Source organism: Podarcis liolepis (assembly GCF_965112155.1).
Source record: "Podarcis liolepis genome assembly, chromosome: 14".
Classification (NCBI taxonomy): Eukaryota; Metazoa; Chordata; class Lepidosauria; order Squamata; family Lacertidae; genus Podarcis; species Podarcis liolepis.
Genome location: NC_139569.1, coordinates 20,726,232 through 20,739,165, shown reverse-complemented (window position 1 = coordinate 20,739,165; position 12,934 = coordinate 20,726,232). Strand labels below are relative to the sequence as shown.

Below are 12,934 nucleotides of genomic sequence, written 5' to 3'. Positions count from 1 at the left end.
AGATGTTTTGAGACTACAATTCCCATAATCCCTGACCACTGGTCCTGTTAGCTAGGGATGATGGGAGTTGTAGTCCCAAAACATCTGGAGAGCCGAGTTTGCCTATGCCTGCCATAAATTTACATTCATTCTTCTGTTACGATCGCAAAAACAGGAAGCATTTTTACCAGTGCTGTTTTTCTAAATAAAAAGGTTTGGAAGAACAAAGTCTGTCCCTTACAGAGCTAGACAGACCAATGGCCTGAGATAATATGAGGCAACTTCCTATGTTTCTCTTGCCACTTAAAAGTGGCTGTGTGCATGTATGCTCCTAAAGGGAAGGGCTGTAGCTCAATAGTAGAGTATTCACACCGGCAAATCCCCCGGCTTTGTGAAGGAGACGCCAGGGCTCTAACACTTGTCAATGGGAAAGTCTACAAGCACAAATGCACTCTGCCCTCCTGAGGTTTCCAACATCTGGGATTCAACAGCATACTGAATCAGAACATAATGTTCATAATGGCTAGTAGCCACTGACAGCCTTGTCCTCCATGAATTTGCCTAATACTCTTTTAAAGCCATGCAAGATGGTGGCCATCACTTCTCCTGCGGAAGTGAGTTCCATAGTTTAACTATGCACTGCGTGGAAAAAGTTCCTTCTTTTATCTGTCAACTTCCAATATGTTCTCTTTTTAGGACCCATCCGATTCTTCCCATGTAAATTACTGTAATATTTTAATATTGCATTGATATATTATTTCAGCTTGTCCTGTGATCTTATGGTGGAGGGCAGGTAAGAAATCTAATGAATGAATGCAGGTACCTTTCTCTTGTTTCTCCGCAGCCTTCTTTGGGCTACAGTCCTGCTGACATCACCAAATGAGTTTTCTATTAGAAGGATGTGATTTTTCCTTGCCATGATCACCTGCCATTGGCATGGGCAGTTGTGGAGGAAGTGCCCTGTGTAATTATGGTAGGACACAAGCTTTTTGTGTTTGGTGAGATCCAGTGTGAATTCAACTCAGAGTAGACCCCTTGAAATGAATGGACACAACATAGGCCCATTAATTCCAAGGAGTTGTACCCAATCCTACTCATAATAGACCAATTTAAATTAATGAACCTGACACAACCCTGTGAGGATTGAACTGCCATTTTTTGTTCTCTGTTTGGGGATAGGCTACCAAACATTTCATCCTTGTTGCCAATGTGCCTTTTTTATCTTCCATTCTTTGTAAACCTTTTTCCCCCTTTACTTTGCTCTTGGGCATTTTTTAAAAAAGCCAGTTTGAAGGCTCTTTGTGTGTACAAAGACAGCATGGATATTTGAAACAAACAAAGGAACAAATGAATATGTAAAAAAAAAAAAAAAGTTACATGCTCTGAATTTATGCCTAGAAAAACTGCATATATCCAAAAGGGGGAACGTAACACACTTCAAAGAACCCAAATATCAAGTTTGTGGCTTTTAAAATGGGACAGAGTCCTAGATATCACGAACCACAACTTCCTAGAAATTGTCACTAGATGGCATCTGATCACCACACTTGAAATCTCAGCATTGCATTTTTCTTTGCCGTCAACACATTTCTGTCAACATGATTCTGTGTCTCGAAAGGAAGGAAGCAAGACTTTTGGAAAGACAGGATTCTTTTCTCTTTTTCTTTATCCTTAACCATTCATCAGTATCAACTTGGCAAAAAAGGCAATTGCACAAGCAACTAAAGGTAAAGGAAAAGGAAAAGGACCCCTGGATGGTAAAGTTCAGACAAAGGCAACTATGGAGTTGCAGCTCTCATCTCGCTCTCAGGCCAAGGGAGCCAGTGTTTGTCCACAGACAGCTTTCCTGGTCATGTGGCCAGAATAACTAAACCCCTTCTGGCGCAATGGGACACCGTGACAGAAGCCAGAGCACACGGAAACGCCGTTTACCTTCTCGTCACAGCAGGACCTATAGATCTGCTCGCACTATCAGGATCCAAACAGAATGTGCAGAGAGTAGGGATAAACAAACCACAGTTTCAGTTTTTGATATTTCCAATTTTAAGTTCAGTTTTCTACATTCCCACACTAACTTGTCCTCGCAAATTATTATTACTGTTATTAATGTTGTTGATGATAATTATGTTTTTGCCACCGATGGCTCCTTTGGGAGGAACAACATGATTTAAATTAAATTATTATTAGTAATAATAATAATAATAAATGCATATGTAATCACACTTTGCAAGCAATTGTAAATAGAAGCATAGAGGGGAAGCTATATTTCAAGGAAAACGTGCCCAAAATCTGTTTCCATGGCACTATTATCTAAGAACGAAGGGGCAGATTGGATTGGTTTGCATTTTAATGCAAATTTACCTAATTTACATTTCCCGAACCTGTATGCAAACTGTAACACAGCTATCTTTCAAAATTCACACTTTCCCCAATTTTAGGATGCCGTTATTCAACCCAAAATATTTACAGAAAAAGGCATGTATCAGAGGAAAGTGCATAAAAATGCAGAGATCTATGAAAGTAATATCCAAAAATTCATATCATTAGAGAAAATTGCTTGCAAAAATGTGTGTACTGGGTAAAATTGCGTACAAAAATCTGCATATTGGGAGAATGTGCACTCAGATTCCCAGTTTAGCATCTGGACTAATGGCATTTACTGAACTCCGATAATGCTTCTTGCTGGCCTGGACAGAGGATACTAGGGTGGTGGTAGGAGTGGGAGTGTGTATAGAAAGCAGCCTATTGTGCAAAAGTCAAATTCATATGTTTTGCTCTGCCCAGTTTTGCTTCTAGATTTGCCCACCACTGGCGTGTTGCCCCTAGAACATTGGAAATGTGGTTCTTGGTATGGGGAAGAAAGAGATGGGTGCAGGAAAGAGAGGGTTTTATCCAGCATTAGCCATATTCGGAGCAGACTCACTAAAATTAATGAGCATGACTTACTGAGGCTGAATAATTTCCATGAGTAAAATGCAGTTGACTAAAATCCAGAGAGTGCTGTGTGCCTGTGTAAGTTTTTGGTATATATGCTGTATATACATACATGTATGTTATCCATAGGGCTATCATGAGGCCCTACAAGAAGTGTATTGACTAAACAAAGTTAGCCACCACAAGTTTGTGTGTGTATATAGCTCCTCACACAGGTGGTTTGGGCTTCCTGTTCCCATTTGCGCTCCAGTGCAGTTGACAACGGGCAACTAAAGAGCTTAAAAACAAGCCCATGTTGCATGCATGACACACTAAATGTGCCTTGAAACCTTGCAACTACCTTTTCTGACCAGACATCTGCCTTGCTGGACCAGAGCAAATGCTTTCTCTCCCTTGAAGACGCATGGTCAGGTAATTTCAGGTAGCTCGGCATCTCATTTCCATTCAGATCACAGACTGCACTCCTGCAGCAATTTTATTTCTTGGCAAAAAAAAAAAAAAAAGACGACGAAAAGGAGAAAAATCATTATTGCCTACATTGAACTACCTTTAAGACTTCTCCCATCCAGCCAAACTCTTTTCTCATAGTCTCCTGATTAAACAAACAGACCCAAGCGTGATTGTTTCTTGTTATCCAATATCAATATTTTGCACAACTTTCAGAAATGGGAAGGAAAATAAGGGCACTTTAGCAGAGGGCAAAACACTGCAATAAATAGTGATATAATTTTCAGACATTGAATGGAAGCCATCACAGCCCATTTGGCTCTAGAGGGAGATTGAATGCCACTAGAAGTATTAAGGGGTTGTTTGTTTTTCCAGAGGGAAGCGCCACCAAGTGATTTGAAGCCTGTCTCTCTACTTTTGCCTGTAGATATGGCTACCATATCATATATACTAGGGGTGGGGAACCTCAGGCCTAGGGGGCAAGTGTGGCCCTCCAAACCTCTCCATCTAGCCCTTGGGACCCATCCAAGCCCTTGGGACACACCCTCTCAGCAAGTCATGCCCTCCTCAGCCCTGTTTTGCACCCTCCTCAAGTATTTTTGCCAGGCTGGGATGTGTCTGGGAAACTCTACTAATGTCCTTTGCATGCCTGGATGGAGGACAGAAAGGAGTGTGTAGCACTCCTATACAAACCTAAAAAATTAATTTGCTGCTCTGTCCGCTTTTGCCTTTGGCTCCATCCACCACCTGCATGTGGCCTTCAAAAGGCTGCCCAGAAGGAAATGCAGCCCTCCAACAGAAAAAGCATTGCCACCCATGATCTACTGATAGCAGACTCATTCTCTGAGTGTGGAACTTTATCTGGCCACTTGTTTTAACTAGGCACATCCCTCTGTTTGCTATGCTTGTGAAGGGCTTTTGACAATGGGGGTCACACAGCTGAGGTTTGTGTCAGAAGAGTAGGGAGAGAACTAATTTTAGGGGACTCATTATTTTAACACAGGGATATATATTGCCTTGTTATTCCTGATAAGGATACCAAGATGGGAAATTGGAGGAAACTTAAAGGCTGTGCTTGGGCAATGCTCTCCAAACTGCAGGGGGTGGTGTTTTACTGGATTTTGGGGAAACTCTTGCGAGACCTGGAATCCCAGCACTCTAGCCTGCTGCTGGCTTTGACTTTGCAAGGGTGAGGGCCCTCTGCCCAGGGGCCTAATGTGGCCCTGCATGTTTCTCTATCTGGCCCTCAGAACACTCCTTTCCAAGCCACACCTCCTACTGGCCCTGCTTCTCACTCTAAAGTGTTTTTGCTTGGCAGGAATGTGTCCTCAGACTCTGTTAATCCCACTTGCTTCCTGAGATGGAAAATACTGAAGGGTGTGTGTAGAAACTTCTGACTGTCAGGCTTCAGAAAATCCAATCCCTCCCATGCTGGGCAGCCAAGAATCTGATAAACAAGAAGAGCTCTAACCAAGTCTTTTATTCAATATTCACAATGAGAGGCTTAGAAAAGGTGCCTCTATTTCAGTAATTGTCTTGCTCCGAGTAAAGTCCCACCCCCTCCGCCTCTCCTATTCTACATCATCCCTGCGTCAGCCAATCGGTGCTTTCTGCCTCTGAGCTTTCTGTTCTCCTACTCTCAATGTCCGCCAGGTCCTGGGAAAGGAGAGGGGTCAGGAATGCTTCTAAAGACACTGAGTCTGTCAGCTGTCTCTCACCTGGTGCTGCTGCTTCATCCTGCCCCTCTCCCAGTATTTCCCAGCTTCTGCCTTCTGCAGCCTCTGAACTATGACCTTCTGGGAACCACTGTTGTAAATCTATACTGTCCTCCTCTTCTCGGGAACGTTAAGGAGGAGAGGGCGGTCTCCATCATTCCTCCTCAGTCCAGTTCCTGACACCAACATACCATGCAACTGCAACATTTGCATTTTAAGCTCTACCTGCTTTTACCTCTGGCCTGCTCATCACCAGTATGCATCCCCTGGCAAGTTGTCTGGAGGGGAATATGACCCTCTGTCTGAAAAAGGTTTCTCCCCCACACACAAACACACCTGGACTATTGATTGGGTTGAACCAGCACTAATCCGAATCCCTCTTTGGCCTATACCAGCTGTAAGAAAATAAGAACCTGCTTGATCAGGCTAATGCCCCATCTAGTCCAGCATCCTGTTCTCACAATGGCCAACCATGTGCCTTTAGGAAACCTTCAAGCAGGATCCAAGCTCAAGGGCACTCTGCCTTTCTAGCAACTGGTATTCAGAAACATTGCTTACTCTGATTGTGGAGGTAGAACATAGCTTCCTGTTAGAATTCCTGCTCCATGATTGCAGTCATGGGATTGTTGTCTTTCACATGACGCCAGCCACCTGGTGCATGGTGGAATGCAGTGGGGCCTGAGGGGTTTGTAGGCAGGAACACTTGCAGGAGAAAGAGGGATGGTGAATGGAACAGTCTTGGCTCTAGAACCAAGAAAGTACATAGGCACAGAGGAGGCTGTTCAACTGGTGCAAATGGGACAGCTGCCCCATCAAGCTCAGTCTGCCCTCAGCTAGCCCCCAGTTGCCTGCCTTCATACTTTCAAGCTGCCCAGGGTTGCTGCCTCACTGTCAGCTTCCTCTTCCTGAGTCTGCAAAACTCAAAAGGGAGGGGGAGGGAAACAAAACCAGAATGAGTTGCTTCTGCCTGTCATGTGCTCTGGCTTCTTCTACTGTTGGGCTTCCTGCCATCCACCCTTTCAGCCCCAATGGGTACCAGCCTCCATTGCACAGGAAGGTGTGAACAGGCAGTTTGCAACATGCATAGTCCAATTTCAACACCAATGAAATAGTTTTATACCAACTTGAGCCAAAGGCCATCGAGTCTTTAATAAAGCATTTAACTGCTGCAAGAGGGGCAGAGGGGGATTATCAGTATTATAAAATGAGTTTGATCCCACTTTAATAGGTTTTTAAACTAGAGCAGCTGTGCCAGGAAGAGAGAAGGGGGAAACAGTCTTTCCCTTGGTGGCAGGCAACCAATTTCTCTTTGATCAGAGCACAAGTAAGTGCCACTCACAATACAGAAAACTTCCAGCAGCAAGCTCCTGTATTAGATTGGATGTGTGTGTGTGTTATGTAAATTGTAACCGCTCATTAATGCCTGTTTCACAAGCCAACTGACTCGCTTGGTAGCTCTATGAATTCATGATCAGTTGTAATTCACCTCCAGCGTGGTGTGAAATAAAAATTGAAGACTGTCTGCCAAATGAAAAATGGGAATGGATGAAAAATGGGTTGTAGGCCGACAGGCACCACAGGGGTTGATTCCCTTCTAAAGCAATGAACTTCTGAAACTCTCTGTGGTCTCAACAGAGCACTTTGGTGATCAACAGAAGAGGTGTCATCAGTGTGGAGATGATATGCAGTTCTAGTACTCTGCAACATTTGGATCAGAAGAAGCCATGCAAGCCCTGGATTAATGCCTGGACTCAGTGTTTGGCTGGATGATGGTCCACACACTTGAGTTTGAATCCTGGCAAGACAGAGGTTTTGTGGGTGTATGGTTCTTGAACCCATATAATCAATCCAGTGCCATTGACATGCATGCATCCTCCGTGCATTTGTCTAATCTAATCCCTTTCACTTCTCAAAATGATAATCGCAAAGCTGTTCTGAATCAACTCCCTTTTTGCTTTTCTTCCAGAGACTGGATGTTTACCAACATCACTCTTCAGGAAGCTACAGAATCATGTCTAAGGCACAATCCAAGCAATGACAAAGATGCCACTTTCATCTGAAGCCAAATGAAAAATGGAGTAGGACTGAAGGAGAGGGAATTGCATTATTTTCCACCTTGCTTGGATGCTTCCTGCAAATCAACCTGTTCTAAAATGGCCCAGCAATCAACCCTCTCTTCTCTTGTTGCTAGCCTGCCTGGTTTCAATAGGCAAGGAGGTCCAAAGCACAAGAGCCACCAAATTAAAAGACTGATTCCTTACAAATGCAGAATGAGTATCACATGGCATCTAAGCGCCTAAGTGCATGGATCTAAGTAGTCAAGTGGGGTAAGGCAATCATGCAGATAAACTCGTGTTCCCAGCAAACAGAATTCAGAGGCATACTGCCTGTACCAGGGGTGTGGGTGGAGGGAATGTCTCCCCACAGCCAAGGGACTGCACCAAATCAGATCTGTTCCACTGCAAGTGGGCAAGGTCATGTGAGCAAAAGATAGGTTTAATGTTTCCTCTTTGCAACCTAGTGATGTAGGATAACGTGCATAAACTACTGAATATCAGAGCACACTATTTTCTCTCTGAAACCACCGTTTTCTGTTGTGTGTGTGTGTGTGTGTGTGTGTGTGTTTAAACCTGCTTATTTTCATCCACTGCCTCTGCAAGAACAGCGTCAGCAGAATTGCACCCAGATGTTGGCGTTGCTGATGTGCATTCAGAGGAATTTGTGCTGAATACCAGCTATCAAGGCACACTTATTATGCAGTACACAAAATCTCAGGAGGAGCAATACAATTTGTGCAGCTATCAGTTGCTCCACACGGTCTCACAATTAGATTTGCCAGGACAGCAGAGGCTAGCTTGTAACTTATTTGGGTAAGTAGCATCTTTTCCATGAGAGCAACATACGGCACAGTAATGTCCTCCTTGGCAAATCTTGCCTTCATTAAGGCTGTATAACTGGATAGCATCCATAGATCACCCAGTTCCAGCAAGCAGAACAAACCATTACCCCATCCCTGGGGTTTGAAAAGGCCACGGTCCACCAAAGCGCCCTCCCCATCGGCATTATATCATTTTGCAAGACATGTCCCTGCTGTGTTGTGATTCAGTCTTCTCATGACAGATACGAATTCCTCACTGCCCATCCCACTACACCAGTGGACAGCTAAGGACATAGCCCACCCAAACAAAGCACCCCAAGTAAGGTGCCCATGTCATCAGCCTCTAAACACCACCCCAACAGTCAACACACAATGCTGCTTCTGCCCTTGGGTGAGGACGAATTTTCCACACCCTGGGAAAGAAGACTCTAATGTTGTTTTTTGCAGGGGAGAAGGCAGGGATGCCATGTGGGGGATGATTACAAAGGGGGAAGGATCATGATTTATAAGCCTGTGCCACCTAAAACTCTTCTCTCTCTTCATGGCACCTTCCCAGGGGTGTAGCTACTTGCTCTGGCACCCACAGCGGCAGGGGCAGGGAGAGCTGCCCACAGAGTCTGCCTGGCGGACGCAAGCCGCACACTGTTGTTTCAGGCAGCGCGGGGCCCCAAGCCACTGCATCACTCCCAGAAGAGATGCGTGGCTTGGGTGCACTGCAGGTCAGGCCCCATGGTAAGTGCCGCTCCCCGCAGTGTGCCATTTTGTCACCCCCTCAGGGATGACACCTGGGGCGAACCACACTCCCCCCCCCACCCCTTCCTACGCCCCTGCACCTCCCTCCCTTTGCAGTGGGGGCTTGGCTAGTCACCTGTTTGGGGTCTGAATATGAATTTTCTTGGGGGTGTCCCAATTGGCTTTAGTAATCTTCCTTTGCATTTACTTCACACTGCTGGGAATTCTTATGGTGTGTGTTTTTCTGATTTGGTTTAATTAGCTCTTGGTCCAGGCAGGAAAGAGAATTTTAACCAACAGGTTAATTGATTTTTGGTTTTATTTGCAGATCCACTAAGTTATATTTTCATAAATATAATCTTTATTAGTATAACTACATGTCTAGTCATCGATAATGGAGGTAAAGAGCATCTTATGTCCACAATAAATGATGTTATGGTGAACTCATAAGTCAGGCATAGGCAAACTCGGCCCTCCAGATGTTTTGGGACTACAACTCCCATCATCCCTAGCTAACAGGACCAGTGGTCAGGGATGATGGGAATTGTAGTCTCAAAACATCTGGAGGGCCGTTTGCCTATGTCTGTTCTGAGTCAATCTCCATTTTGATATATATTTAAAAAGCAACACTACATGGGGATTTCATCAAACTCATAAAATCCTGTTGTGATTTTAGAAGCTATGCAAACTGCCTCTCTGAGTTAAAGCACTGGCCTTCAACTGGTGGTAGAACATCCACTACCAGGCTGTGACTTGGTTCAAGATAGGTTGCAACAGCAGTACTAAGGTAAAGGTAAAGGGACCCCTGACCATTAGGTCTATTCGTGAGCGACTCTGGGGTTGCGCCGCTCATCTCGCTTTATTGGCTGAGGGAGCCAGCGATCAGCTTCTGGGTCATGTGGCCAGCATGACTAAGCCGCTTCTGGCGAACCAGAGCAGTGCACGGAAATGCCGTTTACCTTCCTGCCGGAGCAGCACCTATTTATCTACTTGCACTTTGAAATGCTTTCAAACTGCTAGGTTGGCAGGAGCAGGGACTGAGCAACAGGAGCTCACCCCGCCGCGGGGATTTGAACCGCCGACCTTCTGATCAGCAAGTCCTAGGCTCTGTGGTTTAACCCACAGCGCCACCCACGTCCCAAACAGCAGTACTACCACCATACAAATATATATATTAAAAGAAAGAAACAAACAAAGAAAGAAAGAAATGGGACCCCAAAGTCATACTTGGGTTAAAGGTGGGTTGCTGGTCTGAAAACACTGAAGACAACAGAATCAAAACACTATTGTGGCTGGTACAGAATGGAAGGAATCAAAGCTGTACCTTTAACATCAGCAATCATTGTTCAATGGTTATTTTTGCCCACCCAATGAGACCGAGTCTCACGCACAGTGTTGAGGAGAAGGGTAAACCTGAATGTACACATCACTTCAGTACTTTAAGTGGTGCACACATGGGCATAGTCAAGTGGGGCAGGGGGCAGCTGCCCCACCCCAATCAAGGAAATCAATAAAAATACTTAACTAACTGATGTTCTCTCTCTCTCTCTCTCTCTCTCTCTCTCTCTCTCACACACACACACACACACACACACACAAACACAAATCCTGGCTACGCCCATAGTGGCTCATGCATAAATTCTCCATCAGATCCAAGAACAATATAGATGAACGCTTCCTGCAGCCAGGGGCTGGTCCAGTTAATCCATCCTTTTGGGGTTCCATTCTCTCTGTTCCCTCTGCTATGCAGTGTTCAAGAACAGGCAATGATGTTTCTGAGCATCCCTCTAGAGCTAATCCAAAATTTCCCAAAAGACATTTTCTCAGAATGATGCTAGAATATCTGGGAGTTCTGAGCACACCCTTACTCCCTCCTATAAGCTATTAGTGGGGATGATTGGAGATCTATACTGCACTTGGCTTCCCCATCCTGGGGACATGAAGTGGTGCATGATTTGGATGCCATGGGATGAGATACACATTCCAGCTATCATCTAACTGAAAACATAGCAAAAGCCTCCCCCACCTGCATTGCTTTCCCTTATTCACAAAAGTCAGGTGCACTCCATCTTGTGATCATCAATACAACGAGGGCTCAAAAGCCCTTCAGTGCAAGATGGATTTACCAGGTTCCCTAATGAACTCATGTTGCAGCTATTCTGAACGATTTCCCTCCATCTGACAAGCAAATCACAAGTCTGCTAAAGTCATACATCTGAACCTTTGAGAACATTTAGCAAACTCTGATGCACTTATTTCCAAGAGTTGCACGATCCATCTCAGGGTTTTTATAAAAAGAAGAAAAAGATTGCATTTGATGGATGATCAGAAAGAGCCACACACCAAAAAGAATGCAAAATGCAGTTACAGAATCTAATCCATTCAGCAAAATGTTTCGACTTACTGGACCTTGAGGAAGATTCCTGGCACTGCAGCCTAGCTCCATAGCATCAGATTTATAGCCCTGGAATTAAGACAGACAGAAGGAGGCATGAGAAACTCTCATATGAGAGCAGAATTTGACACATGCATAATGGCTAGGAGTGTTCAGTCTAGATGGACCAGAGGAAAATTCTCATTTGCTGCACAGTACAGTGGATGAGTCTCCCACTCATCCTAAACTACCTCACAGGGTTGTTGTAGGGGGAAAATGAAGGCTACGTGTGCTTCCTTGAGTCTGTTGGAGGAAGGACAGAATAAAAAATGGGTGGGAGAAATCAAGGCTACCACTCTGTGGCAAAAGGTAAATATGATTTTAAACAGGATTGAGCTGCATTCTTCCCAATCCAACTTTTCTTTGGCAGCTGCAGGAGCAGGACTGGATTATGGAAATTTTGAAGGATGCAGGCTGTGGATTTACTGGGATCCTGGTAGCAGCAGCAACCACAGTACAGCTAGGTTTCGTTTTTACTCAGGAGCCAAATCAGAGAGAAGACAGGAACTGTTGCCTTCACTCTGCTTTGGCTTCAGATGTCATCAGTCATCAAATGTCATTGGCTGCATGGTGCAATCATGAAGCCAAATCAGAATGAGAGCCAATGTGTGGGTAAAAATCACTTTAGAAATGGCACTCTCCAACATGGGAGAACCCAACTGGTGCTGTTACCAGAACTACCAGTGAGTGAACTTATTTCTTTATTGCATTTCTACAATGAGCCCAGGGTGGCATATATATTTTCCCATTTAATCCGCACAACAACCCTGTGAGGTAGTGCTGTCAGAAGGCCCACAAATAGGTAGCGTCCAGTTTCCCTCCCACTTTCAAAGTACAACTTCTAGGCTAAATAAACTGTGACGCAACCTTGGTGCTAAATTGTTCAATATAACCTCAGCAGCTACTTACACATTGTATTCTTTTTGCCTCTCAGAAGTTCATTGTACCAGGAGTAAAAGTGAATGAAAGGACAACATATTCCCCACAGTAGCTGCCCATGGTGGTTGGCTTTTGTATGTTTAACCATTGATGTATTGCAGCTTGTTTCCTGTGTTTTCTTGAGTTTTATTGATCCTTAAATCTCCCCCTCACATTGTAACGTTTCGTAGTCTCTTCCATCACACCCAGCCTTTTCCAACCTGCTATTCTCTAGATGCTGTTGGAATCCACCATGGCTAATGGAAAGCCTTCCCCAGCCTGGTGCCATCCAGATAATTTTGGACTACAACTTCCATCATCCCTGTCCATTGTCTATGGTGGCTGGGGCTGATGGGAGTTGGAGTGGAACAGCATCTGGAGGGCCACAGCTTCCCCATTCCTTAAATCCAGACTTGCCCAATTGCAAACCCATTAGCATGCCACACACACACACACACACACACACACACACACACACACAATCTGCTGCTGGCAGTGTGGAAATTTTGGAGGCAGTATATGCATTACATGTGGAGCAGCAGCATACAATAGTAACGTATCCATAGGGAGGTGGGGTGATTTGGGGAAGACCCCCACATACTAGAACATGATATACTTTTCCCCCTGCTGTTAGGAACACATGGGTGCTTGGCCAAAAAAAAAATCATTTCAGAGTAAATCCCAGGCCACAGAAGACAATACTGCTCATATACCTGTCTTTAAAGCAGAATTAAATTTGGGCTTTTTGCCCCCAGATGTTAGAAAATCAGTGTATCCCTGAGGCTAAGAAATCAATGCAAGCAAGATCCATATTGCCACCTCTGAATAATACCACTTTCCAGCAATTTATTTGACTGTCTCAACCATCTATTACCATGTAAATTGTTTCACACTGCA

General features: G+C 44.6%; 1 protein-coding gene across 17 annotated transcripts in view; it reads right to left on the bottom strand.

The window, feature by feature from the left end:
• The window catches only part of RBFOX1 (RNA binding fox-1 homolog 1), a 1,450,244-nt gene that overhangs the window by 1,297,954 nt on the left and 139,356 nt on the right, over nt 1-12,934 (bottom strand). For all 17 annotated transcript variants that reach the window (XM_083473685.1, XM_083473688.1, XM_083473683.1 and 14 more), the window contains exon 2: nt 11,090-11,149. In XM_083473685.1, coding sequence (XP_083329811.1) covers nt 11,090-11,149 — 60 coding nt within the window. The remainder of the gene's footprint in view (nt 1-11,089; nt 11,150-12,934) is intronic.